Source organism: Phalacrocorax carbo, chromosome 10, assembly GCF_963921805.1.
Source record: "Phalacrocorax carbo chromosome 10, bPhaCar2.1, whole genome shotgun sequence".
Lineage (NCBI taxonomy): Eukaryota > Metazoa > Chordata > Aves > Suliformes > Phalacrocoracidae > Phalacrocorax > Phalacrocorax carbo.
This window is the reverse complement of record NC_087522.1, coordinates 9,067,864-9,088,320: the sequence shown is the minus strand read 5'-3', so window position 1 is coordinate 9,088,320 and position 20,457 is coordinate 9,067,864. Positions and strand designations below refer to the sequence as shown.

The following is a 20,457-nucleotide window of genomic DNA, read 5'->3' as shown; positions in this document are numbered from 1 at the left end:
ATAGAGTGAGAATGTTTATGTAAGTTAATGAAGAACTGAGGGATTTAAGAAGAATCTGGTCTCTTAGCCTTGCAGCTAGCTGTCTGAAGAGTATAGTAGAAAACCTTGATTTTTTTTTCAGACCTTTTTTAGGAGGAAAAACGTGTCTAAAGTACTAAATATCACTAGGTTTAGAAACACTGATAGTATTAAAAAGAAAAAGCCATTAACAGATGAGAGTACATGAGAAAAACAGAAAAAGCATAGTATCATCTCTACTAAATGTATATTTGTAACTTTCTTCTGTTGTTATTATTATTATATTATACAGAAATGTATAATTGCATTGCCATATGCAAGAAATGTCTTTACAAAAGACAAGCTATTGAAATGCATAGTGATGAATGCTTAATATCTTTGCCTAACGAAAAATGGGAGGGAGTTTACTGCCCAAAGGATCATAACTTAGTCCTAGTTTACAGTTGTTCTTTTGCTGTATTAGGAATCAAAACCACACCTTTTGTCCAATAACAGGAATATGGTTCTACGTCTTTTTTTCCCTTCTGGCATGGACTTACAGCATGATGTGGGTAAGTTGCTTTGCCTCTGTTTCTTGCTTTTCTAACTTAGCAAGGAATGTGAAGAACGTTGCATTATCATAAAGTATTTAATGGTGCATTTGAATGATGCATACTTTGAGTATTAAATTACATCTGTCGTTGCATTAATATTGCATTGGGAAACTTTTTTAAGGACAACTTCATTCCTTAGAAATGTCTGATATGTACTAATATTTAGCATTTGATTACATGAAACGTAAATATTCTTAAATTCCCTTTCCCAAATTCAGATCCTATGATTTCTCTTTTTGAAACAAAAATTCTAAGCACAGCAAGGTATGATGTTTAGAGGAGAGTTCTGTTCTTTTCCTCTTTTCCATTAACATTGCAAGACCTGACTAAAATGCTTTTTAACATTTTCTGTCATCTCTCACTTAAAATGTGAATACCTCACTATTTTCACTTGACTTCTCTCGGTTTTCTGTTGTCTTAGACTAAATCCTTGTTATGAGGATGATTGTTTTTGAAGTCACAAAGAGCTAAGTGCCTTTAGTCGGAAGTACTTACACCCTGCAACAGATCCATCCAGACTTTTTTGGGGTTGCAGAGAGGATCAGCGATTTGGTACGTTGTCCAAACAAGTTTCACCACTCTGAGTTCATATGATTGTGTCAGTACATATGACTGGGCACCTGGTTGTGAACAAGTGCACAAGGAGGTGTTCAAACACATGATGAGCCTGGACAACGCTACTGATTTAGGGCTCAGATATAGAATTTTTAATAAGTCAAATGAAAAGAGGATATTTTTGTGCTGCAGTTATTTCAGCAAAATCCTATCCTTGAGATAGCTTTAAGAGAGAGCTTAGTCTCTTAAGTTTTTCTGCTATTCTTCTGCCCTCGGGCGCTGCAGAACATCCCATCCTGCCTATGACTCAGGCCAAACATCCGGCTGTCATTTTACCTCGGACCTCTGTCTAGCTCTTCATTCTTTGGTTACGTCTCTGTTAAAGGCTCCTTTTGGCATACTGTTAAAGGCTCCTTTCGGCATAGTATCTTCTACACAATTAAAAACCCTCATTTGGGTTCCTATTACCTCACAGCTGGAGCATGGGTCCTGTTGTGTGGCCTGAAAATGCAGACCTACAAAGTTAATAGGACCTGCTGAATGAAAGGGACAAAGCCCCGGTCTCCTCACATCTGTCTCCTAGGCCATGATCTAATACTCCTCTACAGTCCAGTACCCAGCAGTGGTGTCCACAGAACTAGCATGGGGACAAGAGTGTTCCTTTGTACACTGGAGACATGTAGTGTCTTGTCTTTCTCATGCCCTGAGTCCTACTCACTCTTACTCAATTCAGATGTATCGGTGGGTCTATCAGCATGTGATTTGAAATCAGCTTGTGTAAGCTTACTAGATTCCTCTGTGAAACAGTGCAATTACATTTCAACACTTTTACAGTCTGGATGCGAGTAACACTTTGATAAGCCAACATAACATTTCAGAAACGTGGACCTTTTTCATGTAAATAAGCAGGCCAACTCTCTGACACCTTGCTGTTGTATTTTATGCAGTCATCTTCTAGAAGTACTGGATGTTTTGTCTATTTCTGTGTGCCTACATGAACTGTGAGTGGTTGTAGGAGATAAAATAGAAAAGAGCAATGTAAAGTTGTGATTCGAGACCAGAAGAAAGCTTAAATATTAATGCAGCAGCTTTTTCATTGTAACTTTAGCTTCTGTTTCTTTCAAAAAGACTTAGCAGGATGTAGAGACTAAAATACGGCCACCGTCTTTGTCATTACAGGTAGCAGAATAAGCATAACAGGAGAGGAACAAAATACCAGTTCTGAAAGCTCTTCTTATGTGTATCCTTGTGGCTAAGGTGGAACCCAAAGCCAGGTTAAAATGCTCTTTGTTGATTTTCACTGAGCGATGAGGGATTGATATGCTATGAATAAGATGACCAGCTGCTTTGACTTGTGGAGGAGTTCTGTAGTAGTCCAGGGCTAGAATAGCCACTTTCTTTCTTGGATTAAATGGTAAAAGCTGTCAGTGCTGTGGACAGCTCAAAGGAGACAATTTGGTATTCTTGGGGGTTTTATAGCGAGCTGGGTTTGTCACTAATCCGGCAATCTGAGAAGTGCATATTAGCTTGACAGGTTCAAAGATTCTAGTTCTAATGCAGACTACAGGGACTTAAATACATATATGTTATGCTAAAATATATTTGCTTAGGTGTCAGTTTGAGTTCTTGTCAGCACATGAACTTTAAATTACATTTAAATTGCAAAGTCACCTATGAACTTGAGATATTTCTAACATGCCAATATTTAAAATTCAAGTAATTTATATTTAGACTTGGGAGTGTTTCTTCAGCATTTTAACTACTGCTCTGAGACCTAATTCTAGACACACCCATTTAAAAATGTTGGCTTTGATTTCTCATTGTTTAATTTGCAAAAAGATACGTGTTTGAAAAGCGCTTTAAAATCTTAGGCTCAGAGAATTTCTGTAATTATTAATCATTTAATGAATTATTCATTTTAAATTCATTATTTAATAGTTAATCACCTTTTCCTGTTCTGTTGTGTACCAGTTTGCTGCCTGTACTTCACTCGTCTTAGAAGCCACAGAACAACCCTTGTGCCTACAGTTAAGCCTCTTTGCAAATACATAGATAGAAGAGTCAGGATGAAAGTGCTAAGTACCACTGCCAAATAAGATTTTTGTTTCTTTTCTTTATCCAAATTTAGATTGGAAACTGTAGGTAGAAGGAGAAAGTATTTCCATTCACTCTGCTGCTAGAGATGTATCCTACCAAAGTTTCACACAACTTTGAGAGAGGTTCACTTTTAAACATTAGTGTTAAGAATGTCTTCCCTGTTTTTCTTTAGTAAAGAACCTTTTTCTCTGTACTTTTTAAAAACACTGTGAGATGTTTGAGTAATCTAGTACAATTTATATACAGAATGATGGTACCAATAGTATATTTGTGTTGTCCAGTGTCTTATCAGTATTTTTACCAGGTAGCAGTAAGAGATATCATCCTATTTAGAAGGGACTGATGTGGAGAAGATATTTCTTTTTTTCCTGAAAAGGAACGTAAATTATGTAGCAATTAAGCCCTGCCCTTTTTTGGCTCCTATCCCAGCCACCAGCTACAAAGGAGCAGGAACAGCAAAAGGGCCTGAGCACACGTGAACATCTCTTGTTTGTCTGAGAGTACCTGATGCCCCTGTATTACTCATTGTCCAGCAGAGAAGTCTCACCATCTTACTTGGACAGGAAGGACTGGGAGAACGCTGACATCCAGGATTCTACCAAGGGTACTTAATACTACTTTAGCTATTTTTTTAAAAACCTGAAATGTTTGGTTCTGACTTTTTATGGGAAGTAATTTCTGCATTTCTAATATTTGAAATGACAGTGGGGGAGCTAAGAACAACTCACACCACATGCACTACGTAAGATGTAACTATGTTCATCATGCAGAATACATTAATAAATCAGAATAGCTCCTACAAATTTAGAGAAACAAGAAAGTTACTCATTCTGGAAATAAGTATTTTCTCATAGGAAATTGTTTACATTCAAAATTTGATAATAGTTTTCTAATTCCACGAGCAGATTAATATATTAATGCTATTAGTGCTTTTTAAGAAAGATTTCTAGCAAAATCTTAAAACTTTTTGATACAACCCCAAGCTTACTTAGAATATAAGGAGATATTAATTAATGACAAATTGTTGTTCAAATATTAATATTAATTGAAATATATGCAATTTTTCAAATATGTTGTTTTATGGCATATGTAATAAGATTGACCTTAGTTCTCCTTACAGTGTATAAAAAGGTGCTTTTTCACAGAAGACAAGGCAAGAGAGTTTTATATGGCTTAAGACTGCTGCATAGCATAATGTGGAGATGCAAATTTAAATTTCCTTGACTGAACAGGAGAAGCATACTTGGTTTGGTTTTATTCTATTAGTTCTAATTTAAATTTTGTTTGGAAAGGTGGATTATTTTTCATTTTTGAAATTTTCAGGGTATTTTTCAACACAAGGAGCTCTTATTTTCCACTGTGATATGCCACTCAGTTACTTGAATTTAGTGAGCTCACAATGGTGTTAAAACAGTATAACAGAATGGAGAATCTGGTACTTACTCCCCTGTGTCTGAAATCTAAAAAAAAATGCATAAAATATTTTTTTATAATTATCTTTGTGATATTTTTGTTAACTAGGCAATGGCAAAAGTAGTCCGTAACTTTCTGTACTGTGGGCTGCATTTTCTGTTGCTTTTCTAGTATTTTTTGTCACCCTGGAAGCGATATGGCTGTCAGTTACCAATCATGCCCAGTTTCTGCATAATCTCTGCTGAACCCTGGTGTAAACGACTGAGAGTAATCTATGCTTAACTATCTACGCCCAGCTGGTGGAAGATGATGTACTCTCATGCATGGGGATGTTGCTATGAGGACCCATTCCAGCTATGAAAAAAACTTAATAATCTGCAGGAATTGAGTCTATATTCCTATCTTAGACTGGCAGGCACCCAGTTTGGCTCCCACTTCACAGTGACTTAATTCAGATGTATTTGTTCTGTGTTTCTATCTGGGGACATAAAAGCCTAGATCCCAATGTGCAAACACCATGCAAGGAAACAGAACAACAGAAGCTTTGTATGTGGGAATATTAACTGGACTAATTTCTCAGAGTATATTGTGATCTGGAATACCAGTCATTTTAATTGCAGAATTATGAGTACCGATGGGTAAATCCTGTGGAATTGCTTATCACAGAATGATATTCTAATCAGTTTTCCCAAGTAGATGAACCTACAGGGCAGATGGCTTATCCCTTCTGTTCCTTGTCAGTTTAGCTATATACTAATGCCCTAATGAGAACAATATGGACAAAAGTTAGTAAGAACTGGATGGAAAACTAAATGTATTTAGTGTGTAACCAGAAAAGTTTAAAATGGTAACAAATTGTTATCATTACTGAAGAACTGGGACCCAAACGTGAAATAAAGTGGATTTAAAAAGCAGAATCAATCCTTTCTTATATTCCTTATCTATTTTTTTTTCTTGACTTGTAGGCTAACAGTTATTGGCATTAATATATCAGAAGTCAGTGAGTTTTCAAGCATAAAAGGTTTGATATACCAAGAATTCAAAACTGTAATCATACCTGTTAAGGTTAGGTAATTAGAATGTTTCTAAAATCCTGTAATTTCTCTTCATTTCTATATAACATTACACTCGTGGGTAGGAAGAAAAGACTAAATCTTGCAGTATAAAGGTATTCATACTCATTACCCATTGTACATAGAAATACCATCACCAAAGTTATTAATTTATACATTTTTAACATGTTAAGGTAATAAAAATATATAAATAAAAATAGTAGAGTCACAAAAGGAGCATTGTAACATGAAATTTCCTGAAATTACCCAGATCTCAGAGTATTATGCAGGAATTTTCAGGAGATCTTCTATCTTGCAGTCGTGATGCAAGAAGGATTTTCAGAGGAGCTCCACAGCAGCCAACCATGTGAGGGCAAACTAAATGAGCATGCTGGACCACTGGTTAACAGAAGAAGAAAGACAATGGTGACAGGAGGTGGCGGCTACCTGGGATACCATCTGGGATGTGCTCTTGTTAGGTCAGGAATTGCTGTTGTTCTGTTTGATGTACGCAAACCTAAATGGGAAATTCCAAATGGAGCAGATTTTTTCAAGGTATGTTGAAAATACACATTTAACAGCAGTGAAATAAAGTTCTACTACTTTTATGCACATTAGCAAGGCTTCCTCTTAAAGATTTTGATAAAAGCATTTACTGAAAAGCCTTTAAGGCCAATAAGAAGTCATGGTAAAATGTCTTCACATGCATAAGTAACTGATTAAGAGATAGCGAACAGGAGTCCAAGTGGTCAGTGCTCTCAGTGTCACCAGTGAAGTTCTCAAGAGTCCTGTGTTGGGAGTGCCACTCAACATATTTGTAGCGCACCTAGGTGAAGGAGTGAACAATGAAGTCACAAAGTTTACTGCTGAGGAAAATTATTTGGAATAAAAGGATGAGAACAAAACAGGGTAACAAAGGTGATCACAAATGTAGAATGACTGCTGTGCAGAGACTGCTGAGGAAACTAGGACTTCCCAGTCTGAGAAAGATGACTTGGGAGCAGGAGAGCTCTTCAAACTGTGAGTGGCGTGGAGACAAATAGGGATTGACTCTTCTGTCCTTTCCAGTACAAGAAGGAAGGGCCGTCAGGTGAAATGAGGAGGAGTCAGTTCAATGCAAACAAAAAGAGGTTGTGTTTTCATACAGTGGGTAAACGGCACGTACAAAGCCTTGCCAAAAATTTACTTCCATTGGAGGTTACTAAACAGGTAAGCTAAATTAGGCTCAGGAAATCTGCTGAATGAAAATACTTGGAGACTGGAAGAGTATTCTGGGAGAATGTCACATGTGCTTGCCCTGTTCCTGCTCTTCCCAGGGCACCCATTTATAAACATTGATTCCTTTTGATTCTTAATAATTCAAGGAATTTATTTTGTCTGCAAAAGAAGGGGAACAAAAGAGACCTCAAATATTTAACGGTTCACAGCCATCTGTGGAGGACAGCATCCCCCCACCACTCCCTGATGTGGGGAGCACCAACTCCTCGCAGCTGCTTCACCCACTCAGGTTCAGGGGTCTGGTGCACAGGGGGGGCACTTCCACTTTCTGCAGGCTTCTGTCATCTTGCACAAGTTCTAGCGAGACGTTCAGCTGATCTTGTCTGAGCATTTAGTGTAAGAACTCTTTGACTCCACTAGAACTAGAAAGTTGATGGCAAAGCTGAAAGTGATCACAGGACCCTTGTCCCAGGGCCTGTCAAGCTGATGCCAGATTTTCTCTTTCCAGCTACATCACCACATGGGACAGGTGGCAAGGGAGGCAAAGGGGGATGCACAATACTGCTCTGCATGGCTCTGCAGTGGGCACAATACCAAGCTAAGCAGACCTTTAGTCTGACCCAGGATGGTTGTTCTTATGTTCAATTTCATAAAAAACTTTTACAGAATACAGAAGAGATATGAGGAACCATTCAAAAAACATTATATTGATTTGTTAATTATATACATCCACATAATTTGATTTAAGTTGCCATTTAAGATGGCAATTTACATCTTTTAAAGGAGACTCAAGAGGTCTGACAAATGATCTTCTGAGAAGGGTTTTCTTTATAATTCAATTTAAAAAGAATATATATTACAAAGTATAGGTGAATTACCTAGAAAATGGAACTAGAGAGTTCTAGTAAATAAAGTCATAACTCACGCCAGAGATCTGAGCCTTGATCAGTATTTTGGAGACTGTTAACATTGTTCATACTGATTAGCTATTTTGGCATTTGATTGAAGGTAGGACGTGTAAGTCAGCCATATTTGTGAATACTTTGGCAACCTCAGAAGAAAAAAGTTGAGGCTAAAGACTGATTAGATTACTTCTTAATATTACCACCAACCTTTTGTGTGTGTGTGATTATTCTATCAATTTCATTACAGTAAAGTAAATAATATATTTTGAAATAACATAATTCTGAAAAGAAAGGTATTATATTTTTATTTATATGTATGTGGAGTATTATTCATACAGTATTACCTGGTATACAAAAATGCAATATAATACTCTAAGCACAGCATAGCATTTGATACTAGATATGGTGTGTATTTAATACAGTACAGTGTTTGGTACTATATAGCATTTCATATAATGTGATTATAATACACTAATGTATACTAATACAATATTAAATGCATTTAGTGTGTATTCTTTTGTTTTAATCTTGTATAAAACTGTCATTAAATTTACCATGCAGTGCACCTAAAATAAAGCTTAGATGGGCAAAGAGACATTTGTCCAGATTGTACAAGTCAGATCTTAAGGTGCTAACAGAAGAGGAGTCCTCTTTTTTGGTGATTCCGTTCTCAACCCTTCCTGCTGTGATTTGTCCCTGGGGCTTGATTCTCCAGCCCTCGAGCATATGCTGCTCCCATTCAAGTCAAACAAGTTTTGCCAGCCTGCAGGCTGCAGGACTAAGTGTGAAAATACACGTTATAATTGAAGGCAACAAGAGTCATATTTGTTCTGCCACAAAATACTGACAAAATTCTTAGTCATGGATTTTTCTCCACGTTTTTAATGTTTTATTTAATGCTAATTAAGTATTGTGAAAAATAGATCAGAATTACTTTAGATTTTCATTAATAGCCATAATTCTATAGGGAATGTAATGAGCTCTACCAGTCAAAAATCCATTCTTTTCTTATTTTACAGGGTGATGTGAGGGATTATGATGCAGTGTTCAAAGCATGTGAAGGGGTTGACTGTATTTTTCATGTGGCTGCATGTGGAATGTCAGGATTAGAACAAGCAAGTACAATTTTCCTAACATTTTCTTTCTTTATTCTTGTGAAAGCAAAAATTTGTCTGCATGTAGCAAAGAATGTAATTATATGATACATATGTCAGACAGAAGTTAGTTATAAAGGTCAAGTCATCCATACAGGCAACAAGGGTGGTATTCCTTAAATGATAAATGTCAAAGCATGAAACTAATGTACTACACAATACTCTAGAAAAATTACGTCATAGATTTAAGATCTTGGATAAGAAGGCATAACCTTTTTCTGTAATCTGAAGTGTGACACTATCGCTCTAGAACTAATGCTAATGCATTTTCATTTTGGAAACTCATAACCATGAGAAAACAGACCAGCCATTCAGTGTGGTTATGGTAAATAACAGTAATATTCACGGAGTGTGTTATCAAAAAACTCATGAAAATACTAGTTTCTTGCTAGGAACAGGAGGGATTGCCACTGGAATGAGAATTTGTGAAAGCTTTCAGGGAGCATAACCTTTGCTTGTAATTCCTGTTTCTGTATCATGGATTATCTGGGGGGCGATTAAAAAATTGATGCATTATCATTTCCTTTTAGATGCATTTTATCTTTCATTTTTCAACTTTATTCATACACTGAACAAGTCAATAAAGATGAGAACTGCTAGGGGTCATTGTATATCAGAAGGACAGAGAACTGTAACACATACATCACAAAAAGGCCACAGCTGTTCTAGATCTAGCAATTGGAACAATTGTATTGTGGATGTGACTTATTCAATTAATTAGATATTGTGCAAACTCTATTTTTAGCTTCAAAAGAAAGACCAGATTGAATCCATAAATGTCGGAGGCACAAAAATAATAATTGATGGTATGTACCTAGATTTTCTTTCTTTGCATCTGATCCAAACCATTAATTAAAAAAAAAAAATAAAAAAAATCCCTAATTGGATGTTTCCTGTGTCGATTTGGCAGTAAAATGAGGCTCTTCTGTCCTTCCTTTCAGAGTATGATAATATGAAGGATAGGTGTGCAGGTCCCATTAAAACTGGTAGATTTGCAACTGGTTTGAATTGGGGATAGGTTTTCAATCTGGACTTCATTCCTTGGCAGACCAACTTAAACTCTCCTCCACGTACTGGTTATTTTTTCCCTTTAGTCTATATAATGGAGAAATGTTACCCTCTTTACTCATAGAAATAACATGAGATATATTGTACTGTTTGTTGTGTTGTAAACATTTGGTGATGGGAGACATAGGTGTGCTAAGTATATTTAGATATTATTTTTTCATATTAATATAGAAAATATTCTATCCTTTTTGTGATCCTTTCTTATTATATACTGATTTTAAACCATCTCTGGAAAACATTAGTAGATTTCTTCCTGTCTATTCATTTCCGAAAATACCATTTCAAAGTGTATTGTAAATACCAAAGCTACTTTCTCTTGGCTTTTCCTTCAAAAACCAAATGGCAAAAAAATCAAAAAGCAAAATGACAAAAGCAGTTTTAATTTAGACCCATTTTCATGCTGCCTGTGGTTTTTACTGAAAAAAAGCAGGAATGATTAGAGTGAAATGGTAGGCAAGTAAAACTCCAAATGAGTTAGAGGGAAGAGGTTGCCACATATTCCCTTCCTCTTCCCCAGCCTCTGAGCACACAGAAACATGTCATGTCAAATTTCCATAGGCTCCCAACAAAGCAAGAGTCTGGAAAGAGCATGAACCTGTTAATCTACATTTTAATAATAGATTTTATTATTGTATTTTATTCTAATTACTTACAACACAGTAATTACATTCATTATTTTCCAAATGAGCCAATGAGCCAGCGGGACTGACTGCTTTGTAGGCTCTAAAAATTCCTGACTTTGAATTCACTTAAACTTTAGAAGCATGGTTAAATCAAAAGGAAATTTATGTTATTCAAGTTTGCAATGACATACATGCAGCAGAATTTAGACATAGTATCTTAACACCTGACTGGAATCCATGATTAAGACTTTGTTTTGTAAATAATATTAATTTCATTTTTATTTAAGGTACTATTGATTATAGACTAACAGTGTATGTTTCCTGCTAACGTCAGTTGTCACTTACAAACAGACTGACACAAATGCAGCTTTGTTCTACGCCAGAGAGGGCTAGCACATTTTCTTGTATGACCTTACTTACCTGCACAGGCACCCATGAAACTGTGGTGCAAGAAGCAGCACTGCTTACTGCTCACTGCTGAAATAAGGGCAAAAATAACGGTCTGTAGGTGGGCTGTTCTCTACAGTACTACCCCTACAGAAAGAGGCAGGGAGTTTTCAGTGCTATTTGATCACAAGAAAAGATCGCAGTCATCTTTTTATTTGGTTTGTAAAACAAACATGTTTTAAGAAATGTTTCTGAAGTAAAGGAGGCATTTTTTCCCCTGCCAAGATAATTCCTCTATCTAGCTGACAAATACAGTCCAATGGTGATATGATAGTTGCAGGTACCTAATCATAAAACGTTTGGTGACCACAATATGTAATATTTACATAACAGATACTTGGGATGAAAAATTCCAGCTGAATGAAATATAATCTTATGTTAAATTGTAAGTTAATATTAAAATTACAAGATAACTTTTTGTATAAATGTAATGTTTGTTTCAAAACTAGAAGCTGCCCTTTCCCATGTTGTTTCTCACTCTTTATTTTTGTTTTAAAATAATTTATTTTGTATACCATTGTAGTCTGCAAACAAAGAAATATCCCTAGACTGATATATACCAGTACAGTGAATGTGGTGTTTGGAGGGAATCCTATTGAAGAAGGAGATGAAGAAACTGTGCCATATTTTCCACTGGAAAAGGTACTTTGTTCGTGTGATGGCATGGCATTTACTGTGCTCCAAAGGATAGATTATTTGAAGGCTGTTCTGAGAGCAGGAGCTGTTTTACTATAGATCTTATCAAATTCTATGAAATTATTTTTCATTAATAAAAATGGACCCATGATCAGTGCAGAAACACTCAAATCATAGTGGCTTTAATCTGCTATAACTAGACAGATTTGAGATGGTAAAATACCTAAAAATTACTAAGAAAAGTGGAATGTGACATTTAACAAGAATATTTTAAGAGGAAGGGCTTTCAGGGGACCATCCACTATCTAAATACTGAATATTATGGCCCCCACGAGCATTTGCATTGAAGAATATTGTTAAATGTCAAATTCTACATCTTCATTCACAACCATTTTGCTTCTTTAAAGTTCCCAAACCCTGCTTTCTTGCTGCAGGCCAGGTGGTAGTTACAGTCACCTCAGGGCTGCTCTGAAATACCATTTCCGTCTTTGCTGTCATCATTTAGAAAATATTTTCTAGCTGAATGCATTCTGTCCACTCTTCCCATTTGTTCTTTCCTGCTCCTAGCACACTGTCTGCTGTTAAAAGCTATAATTTTAGAACACACATCCTGTGCCCAGTAATCCTAAGTAGGACTGACTACTACTCTGTTGGTGCCTCCTGAGATACTTAGTTAGATATGTCAGTTTGTGCACAGCCCACACAGCACCTCAGACTTCTGAGAAGGCATTTCAGGAATTTGCAATTAGTTGCATGTGTCTGAGCCCTAATCATATATTTTCTCTAAAAGTGATCACGTAATACCAAACAGCAGAGGTAGGTGGGGCACGGAGGGAGGTGGAGCAGGTGGGTTAAGCCACTTGAGAGTGGAAAAGTTATCCATGGTGTGATTTTTAAGTATATTTTTTGGTATAAAGTATGGCAATACAAAATTCAACAGATATATAAATAACCTTGTGTGGATAAGTAATCACTAAACCAGCATGTGCTATGTCCAGAATCCTATTGTGTATACTTGAGTGCATTTTTAAAAGTTAATAGTAAAAGATACAGTTGGAGAGAATTATTTATATCTTTCCAAATAGTTTCAGTAAGAAATGGAAACATTTTTAGGGGAGTCTGAATTTTTAGTTTCATATTTAGTGTTTTAAAAAACTTTTTCCAATTTAGAATGGATTTTTTTTTTAAATAAAATGATCTGATACACCAGAATATTTGGCTTGATGTTAATTTTTTCAGTACATCCAGCACAAAAAGTTAAATAAATACTAGTGGACTTAAATTCACTCTAAAGCTAAACTTGTGCAACTAAAATGTAAGTCTAATGAGTTTCTTTGTCATAAAAAAGCACATATATTTGCTATATCTTCATGTTATTTCTAGTTTGGTTTTACTCAGCTGATGTCTACAAGCTGGCTAGATTTAAATGTTATCAGACATACACAGTAAGTCGCCTTTACAGATACAATAATGTGACTGAAATGTTGATCATATTCTGCCTTTCTTTATAGCAATTTAATCATTATTCTAGGACAAAGGCAATTGCAGACCAAATGGTTCTTGCTGCTAATGGAACTTTACTCAAAGGTACATATAAATATTTGGGTTTTTCCTATCATTAGTAGTGCTAAGGGGTACTCCGTTTTCAGGTTACTCATTTATCAATAAATTGTATACTTTAACCGAAATAACAGATGGGAGAATTCAGAAAATTTAGCCTTTTTCAAATAGTCTGAAAAGTTTACCAATTTTACAGCAGATAGAGGATTTGTGCTTTTATTCTCCATCCAGTCTATCATTCAAGCCTCTCTGATAATAACAATCTGTCCAATACTGTTATTCTCATGCACTGTCTAACAGGTCAGTCTTACAATCCCCAAAGGCTTGCCAGGTGTCTTGCAAGAACACTTGCAGTTTCTTAAACAGATCATGTTGGCTTCTAAAGTCACACATGCATGAATAGCTGTGTCTAAAAATCTATCTGTACATGGCAAGGGAAATATTTATCTCTGCTTTTACATGCATATTTTTCTATTCCTACTGATTTCTCCAAACTGAAAAGTTGGCAAACGTAAATTAGGTGGGGATTCAATTTCAGCATCCTCAGTTAACTACTGAGAAAATGCCTACCACTTGTTACACTTGCACACACAAAAGGTGTAATTGTGCCTATCCTCAGGAGTCAGAGGAGTCTACTTACTAATTCACATGTAGAGCTTAAAGTACTCATTTTGATTTCAAATATTCTAACTAATTTGAAAGCCCCTTTTAAAGAGACCTCTTCCATGATGGCATGATGGCAATGATGGCATTGAGCTGCAAGCAAGCAGGGTGTCTAAATAGAGCAAATTGAATTACCTTTTTCCAGTATTGCATGTGCCTACAACATTGGAGAAATATGTACATTATAAACTTAGATCTATAATAAATAGCAAAAGTCAGTCAAGCAGGAGGCATATCTATAGGTAAGTTTGATTTATCCTGTCCCTGTTCAAACTCTTCTGTGGTCAGAGGGATTCAGTTTTTCAGGTTGCTAAACTAGGGTCTTTCACTACTATTGAATTCAATTTTGTACAGAAATTAAAACAAGTTACTAGGAAGCCAAATCACATAGAATGGTCAGACTGATCCTTTACTTTCACGATGTAAAATTCAGGCAATATACGTCTAGCCATGTGTTGGTATCAAGGCCATCTGAAAATCACATTTTGTTCTCTCTCCAAGGAGGTGATAAGCTCCATACTTGTGTGCTTCGTCCACCAGGCATATACGGACCAGAAGAGCCGCGCCACTTGCCACGAGTAGCCGTATGTGTTATGTAGTCAGCTCTGGAGGACACTACAAGTAGTTGTAAGGGCATAACAAAACCGGAAGTATCTTGATTACAGTTCTTAACAATTCCTCCAGGAAAACTGTTGTGAAAGTTGGTGACAGGTCATATGATGCAAGATAACAAATTGCATGACATGAGGTTTGCAGAAACGGCAAGGATCAAGCTGTACTTTTAAGTGAAAATAAAAAAATGTAAGGCTGAAATGCTGTGGCAGAAGAACTAGGTTTGCATCCCTGATCATTTAATGTAATTACTGTCTTCTAAATATGCACTTTAATTTCAGCCAAACACCATAAAATGTCACCATATTTTACCACTGTGTATCAGTGCAACAGTCCTTCATTTGTAAAACCACCAACTAGTTGTTTTTTTTTCTTGTGACACATTTCTTGTGCTGTAATTGTACACAAATATAACAAATTCTAAGTATTCAGGCTGAGTCAAAATGGATATGTTATACTGCATAATAAAACAATAACATTGTTATATCGTGTTTTCTGTTCCTACAGGTAAATATCCAGCGGAGACTATTTAACTTCAAGTTTGGGAATCACAAAGTTCAGATGAACTGGGTTCACATAGGAAATCTAGTACAAGCTCACTTACTAGCTGCTGAGGCTCTCACCTCTGAGAAGAGTTATGTGGCTGTAAGTAAACAATATAAACATTGTGTCCTACTAGCTTTAGCTCTCAAATAGGTTTAATTTTTGATGTTTTGAGATCAATGGTTCTCCAAAAGGTTGTGTGCTAAATTCTCAAAAACGGTGTGTGGCTCCACAAGCACATGCACAGTGCAATTGCAAATACATTCTGCTAATATTTTGATTCTGGGTTTTTTTTCCATTTTGAAAAAATATAATTTCCTGTTTGATTGGAGGAAATAGTATTTTTAACCAGGTTAATATATTCACCATCATACAAATCTACATATTCTGTTACTCTTTTGAAAATAGATTCTGATTCTAGATGCATAAAATTTAAAGCAACCATTCTGAGGCATTCCAGTTTAATTTTCAGGGTTGAAAATTCCAGAGAGAGATGTACAAAATTAATGGGCAATTTTAAAAGGGTTTTCTATTCTTCTACTGGTCATAATTGCAACAATTTGAGGACTGTGAAGCATTACAGAACTGACAGTGTTGCAGCAGCTGCTACATTCAGAGTTCCTGAAGGCTCCAGCTTCATTTATGTTGGTAGGAACACGTAGGCAACAGGTACAGATATGTCTGAACATCTCTCCACATGCTGTCAACCAGTTAAGTGCTTGGAAGATATGCGGCTGTTTTAGAATGGCATAATGCCCAAATTCCCAGGGTCTGCTGGAGTGCTCAGGTGTTCATGGTGCTCACAGCTGGATAGACTCCTCATCCAGAGCATAGCTGTCAAGGAAGTATTGCCTGCACATCTGGAAGTCTAGAAGAAGATAGACTGGAAGCCAGAAGTGGAATCAGGCACTGTGACATGTCCATGGAATATGTGTACTGCATTTGTTTTAACCAGAAAATTAGTCAGAGTTGGAACTTGACCTCAAAAAGCTGTGTTTATTAAATGCTGTCAGTGTTGCCACTTCTGTTGGACTCATGAAGATAATTCTGGCCGCTGCACATCATGAAGAACTCAATGCTCCAACAGTTGGGTTACTGCACAGTGAAGTCAAGCTCTGACCTACATTAGACCATGGTTAATAATGATTAGCTCTACTATCACCATGGGGTTACCCAAAAGTATGAGACATGTTTGAGATCACAGTGAAGTCCAGTGAAGGTAGTTTGAGCTGATTTGTGTACGTTCACCATATGCACGCTGGCGTGTTATTCACAAAACCAAGAAGGATAGGTATGTATGAGAGAGAATGAAAATGCCGTCCTACATATAGCGTTTTTCTAATTGTTTTTCTCTTCTTCTTTAACAGAGTGGTCAGGCATATTACATACATGATGGCGAAAACGTCATATTTTCTGAATGGATAGTCCCTTTAGTATGTATTGCACACACATTTAGCTCTAATGCGCCGTATGGGCCCTGTTCATATCATTAACTAAAAGACCATACTAACTAAATGAAGTTCAGTGCACATTAATTACTGAATTATTTAACATTGAAGTTAGTCCTCTCCTCCCTGCATATCCCAAAGTTCCGCTGGGTTTAAGGGAAGTTTTGTATATGCCTAACTCTGGAGTTCAGCCCTCGTTGTTCTGAGAGAATTTAGCTGAGAGGTATAGAACCTGCTACAGAACAGTAGCATTTCTGTAAAGCAAGCTCACAGTGCATGAGAAGTTCTACTTATTAGCATCTGGCAGGCCTGTTATAACCATTGTTTATTTCATTGTTCTACCATCAACTGCAGCACAGAAGAGAAGGTCATTTAGAATCATATCTTAAAAGCTAAAAAGAGGCAACATTACATTTTCATAAATTTCAGGCTGGGATTTTAGAAACATGCTAAAGCTTTGACCCTGCAATGCCAACACAAAGACGACTTCCAGGAGAATTATTGCAGTAGAATGGTGGGCCTGTATCTAAATGTAATTAAGTATGCCAGTCTCGGTCACTTACCCCTTGGAAATACCATTGTTTCGCCTTTACTATCCAATTGCATTTGAACGGTGGGAGGTGGATGCTGAAGAATGTGGGTTTCAATTACATTTCTTACTATCAGTATTGGTAGTATTATTATTAACTGGAAAAAAGTTTAGATACATGTTTTATCAATATTCATTTTTCCATTTTCATGCTTCATTTACACCCTCAACTTGGTACAAATTCTCTGTTATTCCTTCCATTTATACCCCTTCTAGTTTGAAAAATTAGGCTACAGGAAACCCTGGATACATATTCCTGTTCTTCTGGTTCATATAGCAGGTAAAAAATAATAAAATACATACCTAATTATTGTGCTACTTATTTTTTAAATTTTTTTTAATTCCTATAAAGCTACATAATGTTTCTATAAAATTCAGGCACCCAAATTGTAGAAATTATATAACTTAACATAATTCCAATTAATACAATAATTGTTTATGCCATTTGGCATTAATTATACCAGATAAACTGGTGTGTTTATATATAAAGGCTATTAATAAACTAAGTCCATCACGTACTTTATAAATTAAACACTGCCTTCTACCACCTTAATTGCATCCTCTGATATCAGTGGGAATTATAGGATGTACAAGTTTGATATTATCTGAGTTTATTGTTATGCAGCTGTCTCATTAAGTAACTTTCTATTTCACAGCCGCTGTGATGGAATATCTGCACCTGATACTAAAGCCTGTTTTTAGCTTTACACCTTTCTTGACAAGGAATGAGGTAAATATGTAAAAAGAGGGAATGCTTATATATTTCTGACCAAAATTCTCATGAAGTACATGCTACACCCTTTGGATGCAGCCAGAACTGGATGCATTAAAGCTCTGGTTTTCTGCTCAGGGCGTAGCCCATTCAGGGCTTGCACAGTCATTTTGTAGCTTGATTTTTCCATGCTGTTGTGGCCACCTCGTATAAAATCATCAGAAATTAATCCTTACTTGAAAATTAAATGATCCAGAGAAACATCCTAGAGGTGCAAGACAGAGCGGTTGACATAGAGCTGGCAAAGGGGAAAACAGGCACTACATCATCATTTCCAGCGAGCTGTCTTATGCTGTGGAACTGCTTGTTAAAGGAAGGCAGTCCAAGAGTACAGAGCACGAGTCTCAGGTCAATGTGGTGGCAATTATCATAATACCAGCCTAGCCAATAATTAGAAAGTCCACTAAAAATAATTCTAAAGTGGAATGAAAAGTCCATTTTCTGAGGGGGGAAAAAAAAAACCCAAAACCAAAAACCACCCAAACTTCTGGGCAAATTCCTTCTGATCTAACTTACACTTTTGTACAATATTATGATTTATAATATAAGACAAAATGCTTTAATCTATAATCTAATCTCTTGCTGTATTGTAGCATGTAACATAATAGGACACTGAAGGGACTGAATGGACCTCCTTGACTTCTGCTGTAGCTTTTCAGTTATTCCACAATTTATCTATCTGTTTTTATACTTCTACATTAGTTCTACATCAGAAGCAGAAATCATTGAGATTACGCAATTTAAGCACTTCCACGGGTACCCTGTTTTCAGAGATGGAAGATATAACTCTCCAGAAGTGTGTGTTTTCAACTCCTTAGATATGCATTTCTCCAAAGTTGAGAAGCCACACACTCTTCTCCAATATATTCATGCAGTTCCATTGCGCGTTTCTCTGTACCAGTTTGAGGGAAGCGTGCTGATCTGTTGCATGGGATTTCCTTAGTTCTTTATCTCACATTCACAAGTGAGAAATCAGTGTCATAAACTCCTCCAGCACCCAGTCCATAGAGCTTTGGCTCTTTACCTGTCAGCTACATCAGCTCGTTCTGTTAGCTCTGGACAGAATACGACTCCAAAATGTATACATTTTTGTGTATCTTTATTCATGTTTTTAATTCCACTGTAGTATCATTTTTGACATATTTTCATCCAAGTTCTAGAAAATCAGACATTAAAGTCACTTCTGTAACTGTCCTTTTGGATTTTAGGTATGGAATGTTACTGTAACTCACACTTTCCGAATAGACAAGGCTCGAAATCAACTTGGTTACAAACCCAAGAAATTCTCATTCGCTGATTCTGTGGATCATTATCTTAAAACAAGACCTACTTGCCAAGAAGATCACACATTCCTTAAAATGGTGTTTGCTTTTGGCTTCTTGTTAAGTTTGATCATTCTTTCTTTCTACTAAAATCTAATAACTACCCACCTGTTCCAGGAAACCTCTTTTGTTTCTGAGTATTAATGATCTGGCCATAGTACATCCCTCAGTCACTAAGGATTTTATTTTTCTTATTATTATGATGATGACACCTCTGTGATTTCATTTAAAAAACCAAAACAAAACCCCACGAAAGTGAAAACACAGGACACATCAGGAAATGTTCTCAAAGGACAATGCAGTGTCACAAACCCCAAGGAGTGCATCACTAACAGTTGCAGGAATAGTTTTAATGGCTCTTCATTAATTGATTGCTTCATGCTGAGAATGATTTTCTAAAAATGATAATTCAGGAGGGTAAGAAATTGGAAGAAGACGAACCATGGTAGGACTGCAGTGCTGTAACAAGTCAGTAGCTCCAATGAAGAAAAGGTTGACTAAACAATTATTCTGATGAAGCTACTGCTACTGTATGCCAGTACGGGGAGTTATGAAGACCTGGAAAATAGTACAAAAAATATGAAAAGTAAATATTTATAAATAACAGATAGTGAGAGGACTGAAAGTCGTATTTATGTAAAATAGTTTTATTGTTCAAAAGCTTTGTAAAAATGTAATAACACTGTGTTTGTAAATCAAATCATATCCTTTCAATGCAATAATAAATAATAACTGAACCAAATACTGTTTTTAAGGAATCTGTGGGAAGGGGGAGGGAGGGCCTTGGAGTTAGGCAAGCTGTTACTGCTGCCTTTCCATGTAAATGAAGGTAAGTCACGCTATCTGTAATCCTGTACCAGTGCAGGTACACGCTGTTTGTTCAGCGAATTGCTGTTTCGGGGTGAGCAGGCAAGCCAAGCATTAAGACTCGAGTGAGGATCCAACCTCTCTCTTTTCACCCTTCTTAAGACTTACGTTAGTTGCTTCTTGGGTGGATTGTAACTGCACAAACTACAGATGCTACATGTCTACTACATGTATGCATGCCACATGTAGCCCAGCTGAATTCTCATGAGGTCACATGGATTTTCTCAGGGACCAGCTGTGGTCTCACCAGGGAGCAGCTTCTCCCTCTGTTGCACCCCACATGGATCAGCAGAGCTGGACTT

At 36.5% G+C, this 20,457-nt stretch overlaps 2 protein-coding genes across 2 annotated transcripts in view; both read left to right on the top strand.

The window, feature by feature from the left end:
* Positions 1–3,778, top strand: part of VWA3A (von Willebrand factor A domain containing 3A) — a gene marked incomplete at its 5' end in the record, with an annotated part of 41,002 nt that extends 37,224 nt beyond the window's left edge. Inside the window, one exon of the mRNA XM_064461964.1 lies at positions 3,693–3,778. Within this exon, the coding sequence (XP_064318034.1) occupies positions 3,693–3,761 (69 nt within the window). The remainder of the gene's footprint in view (positions 1–3,692) is intronic.
* LOC104047324 (putative short-chain dehydrogenase/reductase family 42E member 2) lies at positions 3,771–20,024 on the top strand. Its single transcript, XM_009507616.2, has 12 exons — positions 3,771–3,867; positions 6,048–6,283; positions 8,871–8,966; positions 9,751–9,811; positions 11,667–11,785; positions 13,291–13,366; positions 14,504–14,586; positions 15,122–15,259; positions 16,525–16,590; positions 17,411–17,474; positions 17,851–17,924; positions 19,175–20,024. Exons 1-12 carry the CDS (start codon positions 3,771–3,773, stop codon positions 19,376–19,378), a joined length of 1,314 nt encoding a protein of 437 aa, XP_009505911.2. The 3' UTR covers positions 19,379–20,024.
* The last annotated feature ends 433 nt before the right edge of the window (positions 20,025–20,457 follow it).